A 22,637-nucleotide genomic window follows, 5' to 3' on the forward strand; every position below is an offset into this window, starting at 1 on the left:
ATTCGTTCCGACACACATTGGAGGGGAACGTCTGTTCTATTAATTCGAATCGGAAAAAGAAACGAAAATCATCAAAGAATCTATTTATTGAATGCACGATTTTAATTAACGAATTATTAAACGGAAAGAAAAAGGGGTGGGGGGAAATGATATTTCTCCATGAGAATGGAAAAGAGCGAAGTGGCGAGTACCCGCGCTATATTTTTTACTTCTTCTTCCTTCCAACATTTCCTTCTCCTTACGCTTTTTCTGCTCTTTTTTTTTCTTTCTTTTTCTTTTTCATCTCCATCATCTTTAATGACATACATAATGTGTATGTGCATGTGTACGTGTATGTGTGTGCGTGCATGCGTGTGTGTTTATGTTTGTATTTGTGTTTGTGTGTGTGTGTGTGTGTGTGTGTAATTGTGTGTAATTGTGTTTATATTTATGTTTGTATTTTTATTTTTATTTTTTTTTTATTTTTTTTTATTTTTATTTGTATTTTTATTTGTATTTGTGTGTGTGTGTGTGTGTGTGTGTGTGTGTGTGTGTGTGTGTGTGTGTGTGTGTGTGTGTGTGTGTGTGTGTGTGTGTGTGTGTGTGTGTGTGTGTGTGTGTGTGTGTGTGTGTGTGTGTGTGTGTGTGTGTGATTGTTTGTGTTTGTGTTTATGTAATCATATTAGAAGAAAGAATGAAAAAAACGATGGAAGGATCTAGAGCAAGGTCGTTCGGAGCAAAGAGATGAGCGGATCGAAGAAGAAGGGGCACGGTTCAGTCGCAGTGATTCGATGACGCCGGTTAGCTAAGTTCTCTAATGGTTACGGCCACTGGCTGTACAGCTGGAATTGGTCGCGGGTGAAGCAGACCGACAGCGGTTTCACGAAATGGGCGTCGACTGCACGGCAATGCGGACACGCGAACACGCGGCTGTAGTCCGAATAGAAGTTGAGCCGCTGGTGTGGGTAGATGAGCGGCTTCTGGCAGCTGTTGCACTGTAACAGACAAACCACGTTTTCTCACGATTAAGTTTCACGCAGTCTCGCACCATCGTATCCCATCTGTTGGTCGCTGGTTTGTTTGTCGTTGTACATTAATCGATATCGAGTAGTACTCTCGATAGGATGGAAAAAATGGAACTGGATAATTTCTTTGACGAAAGGGAGATTAGATCCTCCCCGATTTGAAGATCATGAAAGGAGGGAGTTTGTTACCTTAAGTCTTTCGGTGCAACAGGGCATAGCAGCGAAGATATCATAGCTATACATGGTTCCAAGGACTAAGCTAGACCCGTCCCAGGGTTGAGTACAGCAACGACAACGTACAGGCTGACCGCCACTACCCTCCAGGCAACTCATACAAACGGCAGACAAGAATTGCGTGCGACCTTCCACTTTAACCTGGAACAACAATCGAACACAAGTTCACACCCTCTTCGTTCCTTCGTTCTCTCGTCGTTTTTAAGAGATCGTATATTTCAAAAGCAAAGGAATCGAATCGAAGAGAATGGAAATTTTCTCAAATTACCTCTGCACAGGCGGACGAGTGCTGTCTAGGTGACAAGAAGAAGGTGCCGTCCACCAATGGATACCTGTCGAACACGAGCATAGGTGCCCGACAAAGGACGCACGAGACTCTGGACCACTGAAGCGCTGCGAGAGTAGATAGGATGAAGCATCTGGTGTCGTCGTTGCCGTGATTGCCCTCGTCTTCCATCTGCGATAAAGCATGAATATCGTCGGTGAGTCACGAGCCTTTGAAAAATCGTTGGATACTACGAGAGGAGGAGCGTGAAGAAGAAAAAGAAGGAGGAGGAAAAGAGGCACACGGTCGATTAAATTCGTCGAAGAGAGGGGAGGAAGGGAAGGTGGAATGAAGGCATAAAACGCGAGAAGGCACTCCCGATGAACCGAATAAAAAGCGTTTTCGTGCGCAATCTCGTTTCCGGTTCGCTCGACTCGGCATCGTCGTCGGGGATCGATAATATACCGACGCGGAATTATACCATTTTCGCGACTCGTGCGAACGAAGATAACGGTTGGAACGGCGAGACAAAAAGAGAAATTCGTTTGGATCTGGTTTATTACGAAGAGAAGAAAATACAAAATTATAAAGCAATTTTATATTATTAGCATTTTGTATTTGTATATTATTTTACAATAAATAAAATAAAGTTTAGAGTAAGAATCTTGTGTAATATTGTTCGCCCTTTAAGGATGAAAAACGAAACGTTCCCAAATTATCGAGGAGATAAGCCAAATCCAGTTTTCCACTCCTAGATTCCTACTACTCCCAAATTGAGATCACGCCGGATACATCGAAGAACCCTTATTAGATCCTTTGGATCCTCTATACGAGTCTGGAGCCAGCTCGACCAAGGATCACCACGTCCTTCGTCCGATCCCTTATTACACTCCGTGATCCTTATCTCCCAAAACTTGATTCCCATGAGCTTCTATTACAACTCCTTAGAAATTCTTGCGAAGTAAAGCTTATCTCCGTGTCGTCGCCCTCCCCCACGATCCATTTCCGATTAAAAATCTATTTGCACGCTCGCGATCCTCGCGTGTATGATGTATTTTTGATCATCTATACTTCGAGGGACCAACCGAATTTGCTCTACGAAGATGTAAAAGCTCTCTGCCCATCGTCCGAGGACAGTTCCTATCGTCGACGCGATGACAAGAAGGGTTTCCCATCATGGCACAGGTAAAAAATAAACTTCTGTCAATGTATTTTCAATGTATTTTCTTTTTATATGGCGTTTTAGAGTAATGTACGTAATATAAAATCTGTTTGTCCACACATTAGAATTTATATATTCTATACATGAATTATTTATAAAGAAATTATATATTTGTTCCTCTGTATATAAGTTATACATATTTTATGTATTTTTTTGTATTTCTTTTATAGGTGCAAGATTTACGACAGATTGAAGGGGTAACTACGTAAAAGGTAAGTATAAAATAGGTAAGTATATGAAATTTTTATAATTAGATGTAAGTAAAATGTTGAAAAAATGATTTGTTCCTAAAAATATGCCAGTTTACACAGGTAAGTAATTAAAAGGTAAGTATTAGGTAAGTATAAGGTAAGTATATTTATTTCAAAAATTTTTCACGAGCCACCTCTTCAAAGATTATATTTTCCTAATAAAAAATCATAAAAATTAATCAAAAAATTTATATCCAACAATTTTTGATCAAAATTTAGATTTTGTATTAGGAGAACATGAGTTGGTAGGAGGTCGTTTGAGAAATTTTTGAAGGAACCAAATTTTTGGCCGAAAACTCGATTTTGTATTAGGAGAACATAAGTTGATAGGAGGTCGTTCGAGAAATTTTTCCAAGAATTTCGACAGTTCTTGGAAATGATGTCAAATTCTTGGAATTTCTAAAATTCTTGGAAATGACGTCAAATTCTTGGAACTTTCGAAATTTTTGGCCGAAAACTCGATTTTGTATTAGGAGAACATAAGTTGGTAGGAGGTCGTTTGAGAAATTTTTAAAGGAACAAAATTTTTGGCCGAAAACTCGATTTTGTATTAGGAGAACATAAGTTGGTAGGAGGTCGTTCGAGAAATTTTTCCAAGAATTTCGAGAGTTCTTGGAAATGACGTCAAATTCTTGGAATTTCTAAAATTCTTGGAAATGACGTCAAATTCTTGGAACTTTCGAAATTTTTGGCCGAAAACTCGATTTTGTATTAGGAGAACATAAGTTGGTAGGAGGTCGTTTGAGAAATTTTTAAAGGAACAAAATTTTTGGCCGAAAACTCGATTTTGTATTAGGAGAACATAAGTTGGTAGGAGGTCGTTCGAGAAATTTTTCCAAGAATTTCAAGAGTTCTTGGAAATGACGTCAAATTCTTGGAATTTCTAAAATTCTTGGAAATGACGTCAAATTCTTGGAACTTTCGAAATTTTTGGCCGAAAACTCGATTTTGTATTAGGAGAACATGAGTTGGTAGGAGGTCGTTTGAGAAATTTTCGAAGAAATCAAATTTTTGGCCGAAAACTCGATTTTGTATTAGGAGAACATAAGTTGGTAGGAGGTCATTCGGGAAATTTTTGCGGGAATTTTTAAATGAATCGAGGAAACAAAATTTTGGCCGAAAATTCGATTTTGTATTAGGAGAACATGAGTTGGTAGGAGGTCGTTTGAGAAATTTTTGAAGATATCAAATTTTTGGCCGAAAATTCGATTTTGTATTAGGAGAACATGAGTTGGTAGGAGGTCGTTCGAGAAATTTTTCCAAGAATTTCGACAGTTCTTGGAAATGACGTCAAATTCTTGGAATTTCTAAAATTCTTGGAAATGACGTCAAATTCTTGGAACTTTCGAAATTTTTGGCCGAAAACTCGATTTTGTATTAGGAGAACATAAGTTGGTAGGAGGTCGTTTGAGAAATTTTTAAAGGAACAAAATTTTTGGCCGAAAACTCGATTTTGTATTAGGAGAACATAAGTTGGTAGGAGGTCGTTTGAGAAATTTTTGCGGGAATTTTTAAATGGATCGAGGAAACAAAATTTTGGCCGAAAATTCGATTTTGTATTAGGAGAACATGAGTTGGTAGGAGGTCGTTTGAGAAATTTTTGAAGGAAGCAAATTTTTGGCCGAAAATTCGATTTTGTATTAGGAGAACATGAGTTGGTAGGAGGTCGTTCGAGAAATTTTTCCAAGAATTTCGAATGTTCTTGGAATTTTCAGGTTTTCTACTTTTTATCAGGAGAATATAATTGAATAAGAGCTGGCAAATTCTTTTTTTTTTTTCAACTTTTATTAAATTTTACATACTTACCTATACTTACCTTAAAATACTTACCTTTTCCATACTTACCTTTCAGGATTGCTATTTTTTATTTTATTTTATATTTTTTTACACAGTTCTCTTAATTCTAAATGGTTTATGAATATGGATAAAATATACAGGATGGAATATTTTTATCATCCGTAATCTCTCGTTTACTTTTGATAATTTTAAAAAAGTATTTTAAATAAAAGTTAAACAATTTCAAGGGAGGCATATTCCGATGTTATTAATTTTTTCTCAGATGGATGCGTAAACGAGTTGTGAAGATCAATGTTGTTTTTCTTGTAAAGAATTATATGTTGTTTAATGCATTAATCGATGCAGCTCGACATTCTCTATAAGAAAGTATTAAACCATACGAGTGAACAATTATTAATTTGAAAGATAATTAAATATCTGCCAAACTAATAACTTTTCACTATAAATATTCAATAGATTTTTATAGAGAATAACGTGCTACATTTACCAATGTATCGAACAACACACAACTCTCTTAAAAGAAAAGAAACAACTCGAACTTTATACAACAACCCCTACACGTCCACGTACAAAAATATCAATAACATCAAAATACACTCTACTCGAAACCATTCAATTTTTATCCAAAACAATTTTCAATTTATTAAAAAAACCAAGCGAGAGATTCCAGATAATAAAATTACCTTCATCTATCTGCATATCTATATAAATGAATGTGAATGATTGCATACATACAATCATACGCATCTGGAATATCGCGTGTCCACATCCGCGTCCATGCTAATACCTCTCTTTAAACCTCTTTGCCTTGCCCGTATTTCTCGTCTCCCTAGCTCGACAAACGCGCGACCATATATCCGTCTCTAGACCGCGAAACGATTGTGATCGAGTGGTTGAAACATCCTCTCCTCAGAAAAGATGAGCAGAAAGAGCGCAAAGATCTCGAAGAGGCAGCTGAAAAAGAGTGGAGATGCTCAACTGTCCACCTCAAGCTTTAACTTACTCGACCAGGCAAAGAAAGACCCACGAGTCTTTTCTCTCCCTCTTTCTCTCTTCCTTTCTCTCTCTGTCTCTCTCTCGACATATCTCCATCAAGGCTGAAAGGACCCACACGAACGTCACGAGTCTATCCACCTATCCATCCGTGGAACAGAAACGCGCAGAGAAGTAGAAAGGAGATCTCGACGGTCTCGAATAAATAAATTGGATCGATCTTCTGGTAACTTTTCCATCCGTTCTCGGTGCAGCTGGAAACCGATCGTGGGTCGATCCATGGGAGAAGCACTTCAACTTTTTTTTTACGAGTTCGATTAGAGAGGACGGATAGAAAAGCTGGAAAAAGGAAGGATGGGAGGGGGATTGGGTTGCTTGGTTCGGCTGGCTGGAGGAGAAGAGGCCAACATTGTGCCACCGTCGGCGCGATTCTTTTTTACTACGCCTCCCTTTCCCCCTTCCGGCGGAAAACGTTCGGTTGTTTGCCGAGAGACAATTTCCTGAGATACGTAATTAATGTCTATGGCCAGCCAAGGCTTTTAATGCTGCTGAGCCGCCTCAGCATTCTATGATTCTCGAGAAAAGAAAAGAAAAAAAAAAGAAGAGAAGAGGGGAGGAGAATGTTCCTGGCGACAAAGGAAGGCGAGGAACCGAAATTGCGCCGAGGGTAAACCTCGTCCACGATGTGTTTAATCTCAGATTCGATTCTCTTTCCGTTACGAGGATAATATAAATAATAATCGGAGATATAAATATAAGGAGGAAATTGCTTTTTTCCATTTCGATTCCTATCCTACATACCGAAATTAATTATTATATCGAGAATATATCTGGAGAGAAAAGAGAGGGAACGAAGGATTGCTCGTGCAGCGTAATAAATATAAATATCCGACACAATGGAGGGAGGGGTAACGATTATTGAAAAATGATTTCAGACGAGTCGATTCGAGGTCGATGAGTCCGGAAGAGGTGGTCGAAGGTCGCCGCCCTTGGCGGATAATTTTGTCGCCGCGACTAAAAGGCTAAGGGTGAAAGTGAAGGAAAAAAGAGAGGGAGAGAGAGAGAGGAAATCGTGGAAGGTATAAATCGCGGCGTATCGTCTGAGGAGGGGGAGGAGGAAAGGTAGAAGGGGAGGATTACGATGCCGGCGACGAGGATTATCGGAATTCAATAATACAGGTCGGTACAAATAAATATAAAAATCGGCCCACACGCGTCTGCACGATCTGAAATAATAAAGTGGAGGAAAACGAGAAGGTCGACGAACTCGTAAACGATCCATTCTCTTTCTCCAAATTTTATAAGGCAATAAAACGAAGAGAGTAGAGCGTTCGATGAATTATGAAATATTGTATCTTCTCTATCATCTATCATTTTACTCGTAATAGGGATTCGACAACAAGGGAGACAAATTTTCCCTTTTACTCGATCTCATTAGAACTTATTTTTGAAAAGGAAAATCTCTTAAATCCACATAAACTAAATTTTTATTTGCGAGAATTGTCATTTGCATAAAACTAGCAACGAAGGATACTTTACATCATATTATAAAAAAAGATTTTACATTCCACAGTTCGCATCATATAGATATAAAAAAATTTCTCTTTCCACCTCGAGAAAGGTTACGACGGTGGGCGTTATTGAAAATACCGAGCGATTTTCCTTTTTCTTTTTTTTTTACGCCGATCGAAGAGGGAGGACAATTTCGAAACGCGAAGCGAGAGGAAGCGAAGGGACACGTAAGAAGAGAGAAGAACGTGGTGGAGAGTAAAACTTACTGCCCGGGGATTTGTCAAGAAGACTCCTCTTCTCTCCTGCAAGGACGATCTTATTTAGACCTTAACGGCTCGGTCGAGCGGCCATAGGTCCCGGGACGATAAAGCTCGGTTATATAGACGAGCATAAAATTCGTTACGATCGGCCTCCTCGGTTTGCTTCCGCTTTTGTCCGCTTACAGTGGCTCGCTTCGTAAACGAAAGAGTGCAGGGCAGAGAGGTAAAGAGAGAAGATCGATCGGGATCGTCTTAAATCCCTCCCTATTCCTTTCGATTTACAAGTTGTTTACACGTGGTGGTAGATGGCGAGCTAGTTGTTTGGATTTAATCCGTCGTGACTGTGTGGTGAGAAAGTGGGACGGGATATCCGCACAATGGCGCGCAAAAGCTCGGTGGAGCACAACTGGTAGAACTCGGAAATCTTTAAGGTTTATCGATACAATCGTGGACATCCCTCGGCCACATCCTAATCCTCTTTCGTTATGCTTCCATTTTTCCTAAGCTAATTCCTTTCGATGCAGAAGCAATTTCTCAAGTTCTCGAATCTTTCAAATGCGTAATATATAATAGTTCTTGCTCTTATCTAAAGAATTAGTAAAAAGAAGGGGAAAAATAATATCAGTTTCTTTGAATTCTGTCCGATTAAAAAATTGATTTCCACTTCTTTCTCAGAAATTTCTTTATCCCTCTTTTCCAACCTCCATCAAATTTTCACGCGATGCCAGTCGATAACTCTCCTCTCTGGACGAAGAACGTGAGCGACAGACAGGGAACGAGTGGGATAATAAACGGCCCCGGAGCAACGAGGTATACAAAACAGAGCGGCGAGGCACAAAGAGAGCTTATTAAGAGAGTCGTCTTCTTCCCCGTCGTCATCGTCGCGAGAGAAAAATCCGGAGGACTTTATACCCTAGGCCGGCTCTCTCGTCCTCGTAAATACAGCAACGAGAGCCGAGTGGGTGGATCGTTCCGCGAGCAGTTAACGCGTGTATCAAGGGTTAGCGAGCGTCTTCGAGCGACTAGCCGCGCAAAGATTTACGAGCGGGAGGGACAAAAGCACCACCGCGGAGGTTGGTTGGAAAAAGAGACGAGGAAAGCAACTTGAGCGACTTGAAATCGCGTATAACTTATATAAATTTGATAAAAATTAAATACACGTTGTAAAATGGAAACGAAATAAAAGGGATTTTATAAAAAAGAAAAGAAAAACTGTTATACTTCTCTTCTCCCTTTGTTCCTTTTTATCGCCACGCTCGAAAAACTTTTTCGTTTTCCCGGATGGCGGAGAAAGAAGAGAGAGGGGAGGAGGAGATCCTTTATCCACTTGTCTGTATCAGCTACTGACTGACCTACTGTCTCTCCCAAAAGGAAAGGAAGAAAAGCTGTTTCTTCGCTCCCCGTCGTTTCGTGCCCTTTCACGCGTGAAAATAATCGATCCCGATTCTCTCTCTACAAAAGCGTTACAACCGTACCGAAGACGTACGTCCCCCTCCCCTTCTTCCCTTCCTTCCTTCCTTCCTTCTTCCCCGTCCTTTCGACAGAAGCTTAACGCGGCCGTTCACGACCGAGCGGAGGGCCCGCGACTTTCCTTCTCGAGGACAGATTGTAGCTTTAGGTCTGAATGGGCGACGAGTTGTCGCGTATTTCGTACACCACTTACGATTTCCCTCGGGGTAGCAAAGAACTTAACTCGAGTGTGGATCAAAAAATGGTAATGCCCGTGTCTAACACGTGTCGTCTTCTCCCTTTTCTCCTATAAACCGAGCCAATTCTTCATTCAATCGATTTTCATTCATTCAATTTTCAACAAGCGATTACTTTAATCTTCAAGAAGGCAACGATTAAAAATACAATTATTTCCTACACTGATGAAACTTGATAATTTGCCTCAAAAATTATTTCCAAACTTATTTCTTATTTCTGATCCCGTGACCCCGTTCGAAACATATAATAGAAACGGGATCAGAAACCCTCTCTCCGAGATAATTCCAACTATTCCACCATTTCTCCCCGTTGCCAAGGTATTAATGTTAATTAATATCTTGGCATTTCCACCCTATATACTCCCCCCGTTGGGTTTCCCCGTACGCTCGAGGGGATCCTTTATCCCGATGCAAGTGACCCACTGTCTCCTTCGAGGAGAATCGAACAAAGAAACCCTCCCTCCCTCCTTCTCTCCTCGCCGATGCTCGTGTTGCTCGCGCGAGAATAATCGATGCTCCTCCTCTCTCTCTCTCTCTCTCTCTCTTTCGAACACACAGAATTTCCACTCTTCCTCAGCCGAGTTTCTCTCCCCTCAACGGAGTTGGAGAGATCGAAGGGAGACGCAGAGAGATCTCGTTGGATGGGGAGAGGGGAGAATGGAGAGAAGGGAGAGAGATAACTCGGGCGAGCAACGAAGGGACTTCTTCCAAGTGAAATTGCGGCCCCTAATATTATTGACAAGCGATAGAGAAGAGAGAGAGAGAGAGAGACGACGGTGTCGTTGGCTGCTCGAAATTTTATCGAAGGCGGGGTGTGGAGAAGAGTAGGTAGGTCGGGGTTGGGAAAAACTATTCTTCCTGGCCGATAACGCGTCCAATACAGGGAGGAATTTTAAACGGGTCGAATAAGGGGTTCTTTGTTGCTCGATCAAATTCAATTCCGGGGATAGGTGGCGGTTGATGGACGTACGCGAGGGAGAGAGAGAGATGCGGCTCTTGTGTTTCTTCCGATCTATCTCGGGTAATAGAAGGACTCTGAGCAACGCTTCGAAGGTTTTCGAAGGAGGGTGAAACGATACCCGTTCTCTCGTTCTTCTTCGTCCCGATACAAGGATTGTTAATATTGTATCGTATTATGTGTTTGGAGAGGAAAATAAATGATACGTAAAATTTCGTCGGACGAGGCTTATTCGTTATTTATTAAACGTTCCATGTAAATATATATTTACTTGGCTTCGTTCTCGAGAGTGGTTCGATAAATAAAGGTATCGACGAATTGGAGCACGGAAGAAATTAAACTCCTCCCTCTGTTGGAAAAAGACGACTTTTTCGAAGTTTATGTTTAAGTTTCGAACAATCTTTCGATCCTTCATCGTCACTTCCAATTTTCAAATGGGAAATCAAAAATGGGAAAATTGTAGCTTGAATTATCCTCGAATGATTCCTCCTGAACTTTCGAACTGATTAAAAAAAAAGAAGAAGAAAAAATGTTTTAAATTGAGAAACGAAATTCAATTATCCTATATAAACTCCTCCTTCCTCCCTCCCTTCGTTATTTTTATTTCCATTCACGGTGGATGGAAACTTTTCCATTCTGGAATTTCATCGGGAATATCCTCTATGTTTAAACTGGCGAGAGGCGTCGGTGGAATTAATTACGGGGCGATGCGACACGTGAACGATTCCAGATAAAGGAATGCATTTTTCATGCACGCGAAAAGGGTGGCCCCGGGATATCGCGGGGTACGATCGCGAAACACGCGACAAAGGGAAGGAGGAAGGAGGAGGGCTGGCAACGGCCTTTATACGCGCCAACCCTACGCGATATTCGAGGTGGATAACGGTGTCGTGTATGACTGGCGTCATTGAAACAGTCCCCTAGATACGCGTCGAGGATCATCGCCACTGCCACTCCACAACGTTGCATATGATAATTTATGCACTTTCGATCGATCAGAGCAAGGAAGATTATATGTATTTTTTTTTATTCGAATACGATAGATCAAGAGATTATGACGCTGAGCTGTACCGTGGAAATGTGCTTTTTCAGAGCGAAATTTTATTCAAATTCGATAGAGCAGAGAGGTAAAACAGTCTCGATCGAAATTAGGGAGTGAGCACGGCTCTTTTTCGATTTTATTATTATCTCGATTCCCGGTTCACTGGTCTGCGAGAACATGGAAGCGGAGAGGGAGGGTCGGTTTCATTTGACGACAAAAGAGACGCTTTGAAAAGCCGATGATACTCTCCCTCTCCCTCTCCTTCTCCCGCATTAATTGAAGAATCGAAATTAATCCGGCTTCCCATCCAACAAACCGTACACCTTTTTTCTCTCCTTTCTCGGGAGAGAAAGAACCCCGCGTAAAAGGAATCCGTCCAAGGCGTCGAATTTCTTCCTTCTTTCTACTCGGTTTTATCGAAGGGAAAGAAATAACTCGACAATTTCTCTCTCGAATTTATTCCACCAACAAAAAAAAAAATAGAAAGAAAAGAAAGGAAATTATTACGATACCAAGACATTTCGATATGGAACGGTTTTCAACGGTGATACATTACAATGGAATGAATGGATCCGAATGATGATAGGAGGAGAAAAGTTAAACGAAGAAAAGAGAAAGAGAGAGAGAAAAAAAAAAGAAAAAGCAGAAATAATCGAAGCGTGAAAATGAACGTTCCAACGCAGATGTTCGCGGCCGGGTTATCGCGACCAATTCATCAAACGATGAAAATCATTTGTCTCGGCCAGCAGGGGACGCGTCGCGATAAATTGCAACAAAAAACAGAAGCGATACGGCCACTTGGCGCGTGTGGTGCAACGGTTTCGATCGGCTCGACAACCCTTGATTGATATATATCGCCGGTGAAAGCGTTCGGAGAAATTAAAAACCGGTTGCATGCCCCCGTTTTTGGGGTGCGCGAGTTTCCATTGTGCGCCCCTTCGATCCGTGGAAACGGTCGATTCGAAATTCGTGCAGAATTTGGCAGGGAGGATCTCTATTCAGACCTATCCTACTCGGAATTGAATTCATTCGATTTCGAAAATTCGATTCTCCCCCGAACGAAACTGGTCGAAAGACGATCCATTTAAATTTTGGAAAGGAGAGGAAAAAATTTTAGGAGAGGAAGAAAGAAGGGTGAAATGGAAGAAATATGCGTGACTAGAAGAGAAGAAGGGGAGCGGCGAGGACTGTGGAGAAGATTTTATAATAAAAGGGTACGATGAAAAATAGTACAAGAGGATGGAAGACGCACGGCTAAGCCATATTTTGTGCTGAGGTTTCGGATCTTCTCAGGTTTCGACGGAGAGAGACACCTGGAACGTGTAAACCTGAATGTTCGACTGATTTTACAACCTTGCCTTGGTATAATGTACGCTAGTATATCATGTACAAACAGGCTAGCATGTAATTTATATGTACATGGTATTTTTCGTATCGCATGAAAGTCATGGTATCACGTGGCCAGGATAAAGAAATTTATATATCACGAATGACAATACATCTTAAATAAAATCGGTACGATTAATTCGATCGATCGTTAATTTCAACAATTATAAAATCTTACAATCCTAATTCCATAAATAACATGTCCATCTTGGAAGAATTATTCGAGAGTTACGACAATTAGTCTCGAAAGAATCCAGATTTTTGCTACGCGTATGTACGTACACGTCTGCCTCTCCTTCGAGCCTTTTTCCTCCCGAGGCAAGCACGCGGCAAGGAAATAGGGAACGAAGGGCTCCTCTTGTCCTTATAAATCAGCCACGCGTCGCCGAAGAGGTTAAGGATGGCCTCTTGCTCCGGCTGCGTTTGCGAAAAGGTCGAATACACGGAATGCGCGCCGCCCTTCGCTTACTCCGCGGCCTATCCTTGTTGCGAAGGGTTGGCCGAGGAAAGTAGGACCCCCCTCGTTAAATTTATCGCGCCACGTCGTCCACGGAGTTGTGCGTAGCTTCCTCTCGCTACGGGGAGTCCGCTTGCTTCCTTGCAAAGGATAACCGCCATCGTGACTTCCCCTCCCCTTAGTGAACGAACCAAGCTTCCTTCACGTGCATCAACGAGATTCCTCGCCAAGTTGAAGAAATCTATCTTATTTGAGTATCTTATTCCAAACTTCATTTTGAATGAAGTGAACAATAAAGAAATTGGAAAATATTGTAAGAGTAAACAAAGTTTTCGTTCATCTTTTTACTATTTTCTACTCTTCCGTTGTTCGAAATATTCTTCAACAGGTTTCAAAACAATTTAAAGAAAAATCGTTCTTTTTCTCCGAAAAAGAATTCACGGCCAAGCGATAAAAGAATATCGGTTACATATCCCACAGGATTCGAAAGCAATCGTTCTAATTGCCGGACACACCGCACACCTCGAGCTACAAGGTTAATCATTCCCGACATGCACGCTCCAAAGAGTCCAGGAGCTCTCTCTCCAAGGTTTCCACCAGCCACGAGAGCGGTTTCTTAAAAAGTATCGAGTTAACGAGTTCCGCAATTTTAACGATCCTCGATCACGAGCATAATTGGAGGATAAATTGGAGCATTACAGCTATCTGTATACGTACACTGTTGCGCGAGAATCGATCTCTTAATTATCGCCTCGCACGCCATCCACGCGTCTCTTTTTCTCTTTTTCTTTTGCTAATCACCGTTACCCTCGGCAAACAAATGGACGAAGCAACCCCGCTCGATCCAGGAATTAGATCGGGGAGAGATTAGAGTTCGGCAGGTTTGATCGGTGGACATTCCACGCGATCCTCGAAGGAAGGAAAATTATTAACCGAGGGGTGGTTGTCTAGTATCGCGTGCCTCTCGATAATGCGAACAGGCGTGGAAACGTTGTTTAAACCCTCGCGCGCTCTAATTGCCCGTTTAAGATAACACTTTCATCCGCTCGACGAGCTTTACTTACATAACGAGCACTTTCAACTTTCCATCTCTCCGATTAATCCGCCGCATCTGCCATTCAAAATTTCAAGATTACGATTCTCATAGAAATAAAATTTTTGGATACTTAATTAATCGATTCTTCTCACACGATTTTCACATCCGTTGAAAGGGGAAAGAAGAAAAATTTTGAAATCGAGGGAGAATTGATTTTCACGTCGGCAACGTGATATAGAAGATCTCCGGTGTTTCTTGACAAATTTCCTAATTTCGCGGCGATTAATTATCAAAGAAAGTGGCGAGGAAGGAAGGTGGGTCGCGAACGAAAATAAACACGGAGAGAAGAAAGGAGGGGGAGAGAGAGAAAAAAGGAATCGTCCCCCCTGTTTCGGGGGAGAGCCCCTCGACAATGGGTGGCAATAAATCCAAATTCAGGATTATTAATAATGCACGCGGACGAATTGTTCGGGTGGCCCGTTTTCCTGGCGTAAACCAGTTATTGCTCTTCTCCCCCCCGCCCGTTCATTTCCTACGGGAGACGACGAACAAATCCGCGGCGTAACCAGGGGCTGTTAGCTTTCTCTCCCCGTCTGTCAAATATCGCGAACGAGCATCCGCAGATTGAATAAATAAATTAACGGTAAGAAGACGGTGGCGCGTTTCCAACAGAGAGGGGGATTCCCCTCCCTTTCGCCCCCCTCCAGTTTCCACGAAGTATCCACCACGCGTATCTTCGAAAATTTCACGGAATTAAATTCACGTTAAAATTCCAATCATTTGTCGAATGAATATAAAAAAGAAAAAATTTATTACAGATTCGAATATCACAAGAAAACATTCAAAATACAGTACGTTTTCCCCCTCGAACGATTAAGTTTTGTAAATTTGACAAAAGGACGTAATCGCGATCCAAAATTATCCATCTTCCTTCCCAAATATTTTAACCTCAAATATTTACCCAAAGCTAATTCGCAACGGAGGGGGCGATACCGTTCCTGTACTAAAATTACCGCGCGAAAACGTGTGTATGCGTGTCCGGAAGTCCAAGAACGAAGACACCGGAAACCGATAAAAATCACCCTCCAATTCGCGATTGTAAAGAGACCGTGCTACACTTCGCGAGTATGAATAATTGACAAGATCCGCGTTATATCCACGGAAACTAGGCGCAGTTGGTTTTCTCAGCAGAGGCAGGCTGAGAATTTCGACGAGTGAGAATGCGACGGAGGGGCTGTTGCTATCTGCTTAAGAAAACGGTGCCGCGTTCGAGTCGCGCGAGAGTTCATCTCCTTAAAGCCGTGCGGAATTATACGAGAAAATGGAGAGAGGAGGAAGAGTAAAGGGCGCTGAGACAGCTTTCCACGGTCGCAGCCACCATGAAAATCCGGTAATGACGCGAAAACGGGCGGATTTGCGCGGAAAACCCGCTCCTCCGCCTTTTGCAACGGGTTTAAGAGCCGCCACTCCCGGGGCGAGGGATAAGAAGCTTTACCACACTCGATATTTTATTAATTATGACCTTCCCCTCTTGTTTTTCGTGGATGCCACTTTCCAAAAAATAAAAACCTGGTCGAAGGGAGGAAAGAATCTAATTTTCTTTCTCGCGTTTCTGATGAAATATCGGCCTCTCCCCTCTGGCGTCATGCAACGACGAAGATGTAAATTCCGTGGAGAGGATCGAAAGAGGAGAGGCGCTGCAGCTGCGCCAGCCGAGGAAACTTTTTAACCGAACGAGGGAACTTAATCTCGACTTGTCTTACCAGAAAACAAGAGAGAACCCGACAGCGGATACGTTTTAATACTTAATAAGACCCTCAGGTATCCGGGGCTTTGGAGAGGGCCCCTCTTCCGATTGTACACAAGGATGAAATTGCCTCCCCTTCCCGAGCTCCCCCTTCCTCCTACTACAGATGTACATTAACGCGTTACATCCAATCAGCATTTTCTTCCTTCTTCGATTCTCGAAACGTTCGCGACAAAACGGAAGTTCGAGAAAAGGAAGTCTTCGTTCCGTTCAAATTTCCCTTTTGAACTCGCGTTTTTCAAAAAAAAAAACAAGGATGGGAAAAGGTTAACGTGCTTACAACGCGGAGGATATCTATGCGAAAGGAAGAGAAAAACTGAAAAGGGAAAAAGGAGGAAGGAAGAAGGGGCGCGACGCTCGCCCCTTTCTGCGAAAGAGAATTCCAACTAAAGGACCAACCCCTTTTTACCTCCTTTCACCCCATTATATCCCGGGGAATGTAGGGTAACGAGATTCGCGTTCAGGTGGCCCAGACACAATAATTTCCTCGAGAGATCGGTTCCTGATTGCTGGGCGTGTCCCTGGGCGAATAGGGGACCTTTCTTCCCTCTCTTCGTCGATTCCACGATTTTCCATTCAACGAGTAAAAGCGACAAAGAAAGAGAGAGAGATTATCTCTTCGTTCACCGACGAAGAAACGAAGGCTCGGCGCGTTTCCAACTTGTGTCTCGCCCGTAAAAAAAAAAAGAAAAAGAAAAACGCTGCGTTTCGTTACGTTGAACGATGGGCCGAGAATTTCGGATCACGTGGACGATTTAATCGCCCTCCTCGAATCAGATCCTCGAGAAAGTCTATCGGTTGGAAGATCGATCGGTACGGGTATTGAAAGGACAAATAAAACGTTCGGATCTCCGGTGGATTGGAGGTGTTGTCGAGTCAACAACGTCGTGGGGAGAGAAATCGGATGGCATTTAAACGCTCGTCCGAATTCCGAGTACTGAATTTGCTGCGAACTCGTCGTATATACGTCGAATATACAGCAATTATCTCGCGTGTAATTCGAATCTGATCGATTAGAAAAATTCGCTCAACTTTTATTCGAAGAAACTAATCCTATTCGAAAGAAATGATTCGACAAAAGTCGGTCGGTAATAGATCGATTCGAATCGAGGATCTATATTTATCGAAGGAGGCCACAGACACGATCCGACTCTCGCAGCACGCGATATCCATGTAACGTAATAAATTACGATACTACACGTAAACCTAGAAAGAGAGAAAGAGAGAGAGAGAGACAGACAATGCTGTGCGGTAAAAGTCAAATGTGAAAATAAGCGAAAAGAAAGGTCTTCTTTACACGCTTCGATCGAATCGCGCAGATATATATATATATATATATATATTATATCCGTAGAGAGGCGGTTATCAAGCTCGATAACAAGTCGAGGGAGGGAAAAGAGAGGGGAGGGGAACGCGCGAAAGCGGAGGAACGCGCTTAGTTACAAATATAGCCGGTGTGACGACGGTGCGTGTACGCAAAACGGAGCGAAAGATATCTCGATCGGCTCGCGGCGAGGCTAATGCACTCTAATCTAACGCCTCTATAGACAGAGAGAGAGAAAGGAGACTTATCTCAATGCCATTCACTGCACGTACGCGTGCGCATGGCCTGCACGCAGAAAGCCACCGACCGATCCTTCTTTTCCTCCTCCCCCTCCCCCTTCCCTCCTAGACTTCTTCGTTCGCGACAGACGGAGAAGTTATTCGCCCGAGAGACGTGATCGAGCGTTTGCTCGAAAATCCCATCCCCGACAACTTCCTGAGAGGAACAGGGAGAGAATTTGGCCGACTTCGCTCGTGCATGGCCAACAATCGAGATTGAAATCGCAGGTGTCTCTTCTCTTCAACGGACAGATAAATATATACGGCGAAAAATCAACGAACGGGAAGAATTAAAAAAGAAGAAGAACTCGCGCGGTTGTACTTTTAAAAGGAGAGGCGCAGATGTCGTCGTCTGCGGATTACCATTAAGATACATCCTCCTCGCGTTGTTCTCTCGCTTATTTATTCGCGCTTACACCGTCCTCCGCGCGGCGGATAAGTAAGAATTAAATATTCATTTGAACGGAGAACATTCCGAGGCGAGAGGAGAAGAGACGAGGAAGGAGAGATCGAGCATGATGGATTAAGAAGAAGAGAAGAGAGAAAAAAAGGAGAGGAGGAGAAGGAAAAGGAGAAGGCACGTCGAAAGAGGGAAGAAAAATGGAATGAAAGAAGAAAGTGGACGGGGAGGGGGAAGATGGAGGATGACAGAAGGCATAGGGAGAAAGGACAGAAAGATTTGTCGCACTCAACCGGATTAAACGAAAGGTACTCCACGCGGCAAAGGAAGGGGAGGACCTCCGTCGTCTCTTTTTTATACACCCTGCACAATCCCCTCCTCTCCTTCTCTCGACGCCGTCGCCGTCTGTTTTCCTCCCGCGTCATCCGGGAAATAAGACGCGAAACAGTTCCTCGCGGCGGTGTGTCGTCGTGCATTATTCACAGCTAATCTGTACAAAGCCACGGCGAGCCGTCTTTTTCAGGTATTCGATTCAGCTTCGAAGAAGAAAAAAAGAAATAGAGACTTCCTTCTCGTCCTCCAAATTTCCTCCTCTCCTTTTTTCCTTCAACGCGATCGACTCCGCGAAAATTTCTGTAAAATTCTCTTTCTGTTCTCACTCGCATTGAACGAGAATTCAACGAGGAAACAACGAGTGAAATAATTCATACGCGTGTAATATACCCTTCCCCCTTTTCCCTTCGTGTCATATTCTTTCGTCGAGCGTGGAAAAAAAAAAGAAAATAAAAAAACGACGCCACGGCGATAAAGCGCGGCGAACGAGCTCCACGATCCTTTCCTTTCTCCGCTCCTTTCTCTCCCTTCCTCCTCTCCCGCCTTGCTACTCCAACGCGAAATTGAGAAAAATAACGACCTTGGAAGGGACGGGGAGAGGAAAACGGTCGGCGTTTCCTGCAACACGGCCCTGACAGCCGGTGCTCTCGCATTATTGCGCGCATAAAAGCCAATGTCGTACGTTTCCTCGCGAAATGGTGCTCTGCCGTCGTTTGTACCTTCTTTATCATCCCCGTACACCAACCAGCCCAGGCACGCGATCATCCCCTCCCCCACTATATCTTGTTTTTGCAGCTGCTCGCACCTACGCGAGCCAATCCTCTCTCTCTCTCTCTCTCTCTCTCTCTCTCTTTTTCTCTCGTCCTTGCGAGAAAAGGAGGAAGTAGGGTAAAACGAAGCGGAAGGAGAACACGAGTCGAGGGGGAAAAATATTGCGGTTCCGGTTGAAATTTGAATGCCGACTAGACACGCCGTCTACGTCTGTCATTTGCAAGCCTCGGGCAATCGGAGACCGAGAAATTTGAAATCGTATCTCCGCTTCTTACTCCTCTTTGTCTATACACGAAGAAAAGATTCGAGTGGGAAACAAGTAGCACGTGTTAAACGCGTGTTTTCCTTATTTTCTTTTTAATACGATCATTATCAAATATAAAAATATATACTCTCCTTCAACGTGCATAAAAATACAGTATATAACCTTTCTTACTTCATTTCGATGGAAATAATTAGAAAAAGGACGAGCATGGAAAACCGTTTATCGAATCGAAAAACAGGGGCTACACGTTTTCCACCACGGCTTTCTCTCGATTCCGTGTCCTTGTTTCCTTGTTTTCCGACGTGTAGACCCCTATTATTCCAATACGCTCTCTTCGAAAAAGATCCTCGAATCAAATATTAATCGTTGCAACGCTTGATGATTTAACGCTCGTGGGTGGTGAAATGGAAAACGCGATAATTCACGCCGAGGTTTTAGGAACAAATCGGGGGAAAGAATATTACTGCCATTGCTCGTTCGGATTTCCACCGATCGGATTATCGTGGTGGAAACGCGGTAAAATCCACGCATCGGCAGCTATGCATCATCCTCGTACACGGACAGGGGATAATTTTACACGAAAAGTAGAGCGTGTGGAGCGTGGGTGGGTGCAAGCGCGTGCCCTCGCGAAATTCGCGGAGCCGTGACGACGGTCTCTTTCGGTAACCGAATCGGTCGCCTCGGGATCTATTATCCCTCAACTAGGGGGAGAGGCAGCCATTATGGTAATAAGCTCGAAGGAACCTCTTGTGTTTCTGCCATGATATTTATGTACGTCGCCTCCTTGCGTCGTCGTTGGTTGGAGAGGCGAACGGAGGAGGAGGAGGAGGAGGAGGAGGAGGAGGAGGAGGAGGAAACTTCCTATGACTCACTAGTAAGAGGTTTCTGGTTGATTGACGATGCTAAATTGTAGACAACGAGATTTATAATGTGCGGCGAGGAATGTTAATTCAATGGAGTATGCCAGATATGGTGTACGTATTAGAAATTCTTCGAGTATGGTTATCGATCCCCTTGCGTCCCTGTACGTACAATATACGTTCATGTATGTGTATCGATTAAGTTTTTATTCAAACCTTCCCTTCTCGATAATAAAACGAGTGAATATTTCGATGGATCTGCGATCGAAAAGAATCGATAAGATGTGATAAAAGGTGATAAAGAATTATTCGAACGAACGTTTCGAATGATGGAACGACGTCTGGGAGGACTGCGAGGAAGATGAAGAAGCGGGCATCAATCGGTGTCACCCGGGCCCATCAATCGCTTACGATTGCTATAATTTACGAGCTTTCTGCATCTCGCTGTTGCGCGCACCGAGGCAAAGAAAAAGTCGTCGAACATCTGTCGTCCGTTGTAAAACGGCGCTTGCAAATCATAATACGTTGGTGCTTGAATAACGACAATTAATGACGGCCGGTAATTTGTCCGCGCGGAACGTAAACGGCCAGTTAAGTTTCTTTTCGTATATCCATCCATCCGATCTATCTAAAATAAATTTACATCGATAAATCGTCGTTTACGAACGTTTACAAACTCGCAGATGGCGCGTGTACGTACGTACGAGTCGAAAGGGGGAAAAAGCGTTTCGAAATTTATAAGCAAAGAGATGGGCAGAAATCTCGTAAAAATAACGTTCGTAACATCTCGATATAGCACCTATCTCAAACAAAGTCACGGTCGTAATCTTATTTCAGGTGGATTTTTACGTCGGTTGAACGCGTGTGAGCACTTAAGACTGTTATTTGGGACGAGGCACGGGGTAAAAGTCAACCTTGCCGCCCGTTTCCTCCCCAGGGGAGGGAGAGAGAGAGAGAAAGAGAGTTCTTTGGAGAGATCCTTGAGAATATTTTTACGGCGGGTTGTTCTAAAGATAGGCAACCATCGCTCTTGTTCTCCGTGGGCTGCGGTTACACCGCCGATCTCTCCCGCCGTGGCCGACTCGATCAACGTGACGTCGTCTCGCCACGAGCTCTGCACACCCTCCTTTCTTTCCACGGATAAATTACACGATCCCGATTAAATCGATCAAACTCATTTCGATCGAGAAGTCTACGGGTAGCCTTTTCTCCGCCACAGGAAGAAAGAACGATTCTCGAACGGTAGACGATTTATTAATCGTCCAGTTGTTCCTCTCGTCATAATGAAACATAAAACTCTCCGTCGAACTCGAACTGGAGAAGAGACTATTTCAAATCAACAATCCCATTTATAATCCCTTCTATCCCTATTATATTAAATTTTCCAAGAGAATAATTCGAATCGAAAATAATTGCCACGATCCTCTTTTTGAAAATTAACTAACGAAGATGATCAATTTGCGGAGGAATCGTGGAAACCGAGTGATTAATCGAGAAGAAAGGAAAAAGAGAAAAAGAAATGGCAAGCAAATATCTCGATTGCAACAACTACTTAAATAACAGGTATCGTATCGTGTGATTTACGGGGCACGGATGCAAGGTCTTCCCGCGAATCGAAGCTCCACCCCCGAGATTGTTGCCGCTTTACGACACACCTTCGCGGCCGTGGATTGTTTATAACAGCCCTAAATCCAGGCACACCTCGAACCGTGTCCCGCCGTATACGACGTATAAATACGTATACGGCGTATAAATACGCCGGGCAGAAAGATTCTGCGGCCATTTTTATCGTCGCCGAGGTCTGTGTATCGGCTTCACCGAACGTTTATTCCGAACTGCCCGGATCCATATTTATCGGCGAATGAGAATTTACGATCGCCAAGGATTATCTCCAACATTTGGCTGCGCAAAAGAAAACCATCGTCCCGTGTGTGAAAAAGAAATCGACGATACGAAGATTGGAAAAGACAAAACGAAACCAATAAAGACTTGAGAATTTTAATTGTAACTATTTTTTTCGCGAAGTTCAACAACAATAGCCCTGAAAACAGATTTTGAATTCCTTTTAAAAAATTTTTCCTTTCATCGTTTCCTATTCCAATAATGTGGATTGATCATCGATTGGAACGATCGAAACTGTATCTACTGAGAAAGTCTGCCATGTTCCGTGTGTGGTGTGTTTACCTGCGGCGGAAATTGGGAACGGCGACGCGCGAACTTTGAATTCCTTTGAAATTGTTCCCGACACCTCGCTATTGTAATATAGCCGAGAACGGCACAGCAGGCTGCATTCTTTCTTCATCCTATGCAGTCGAAAACTTGGGTATTAATTAAAAGTTGAGTCGAGTAGTCCAGGAGGGAAAGTTTCGATTGTTTCAGCGAGCAAGATCATTCGCTTCAGTCAAGCGCTTCGGTTGCTAAACTCCAGACAGAAACGAGAGAAACCCTCCCCCCTCCCTCTTCTCTTCTTTTCTCG

At 43.0% G+C, this 22,637-nt stretch overlaps 1 protein-coding gene across 4 annotated transcripts in view; it reads right to left on the reverse strand.

Annotated features, from left to right (window-relative positions):
- Nucleotides 1-696: 696 nt before the first annotated feature.
- LOC551957 (headcase protein) overlaps nucleotides 697-22,637 on the reverse strand; it is a 139,683-nt gene continuing 117,742 nt past the window's right edge. For all 4 annotated transcript variants that reach the window (XM_026445501.1, XM_026445504.1, XM_026445503.1 and 1 more), the window contains 3 exons: nucleotides 1,507-1,695; nucleotides 1,194-1,379; nucleotides 697-974 (listed from right to left, as the gene is read on the reverse strand). In XM_026445501.1, coding sequence (XP_026301286.1) covers nucleotides 801-974; nucleotides 1,194-1,379; nucleotides 1,507-1,695 — 549 coding nt within the window. In that variant the 3' untranslated portion in view covers nucleotides 697-800. The remainder of the gene's footprint in view (nucleotides 975-1,193; nucleotides 1,380-1,506; nucleotides 1,696-22,637) is intronic.

This window comes from Apis mellifera, linkage group LG15 (genome assembly GCF_003254395.2).
Source record: "Apis mellifera strain DH4 linkage group LG15, Amel_HAv3.1, whole genome shotgun sequence".
In the NCBI taxonomy this organism is placed as follows: Eukaryota; Metazoa; Arthropoda; class Insecta; order Hymenoptera; family Apidae; genus Apis; species Apis mellifera.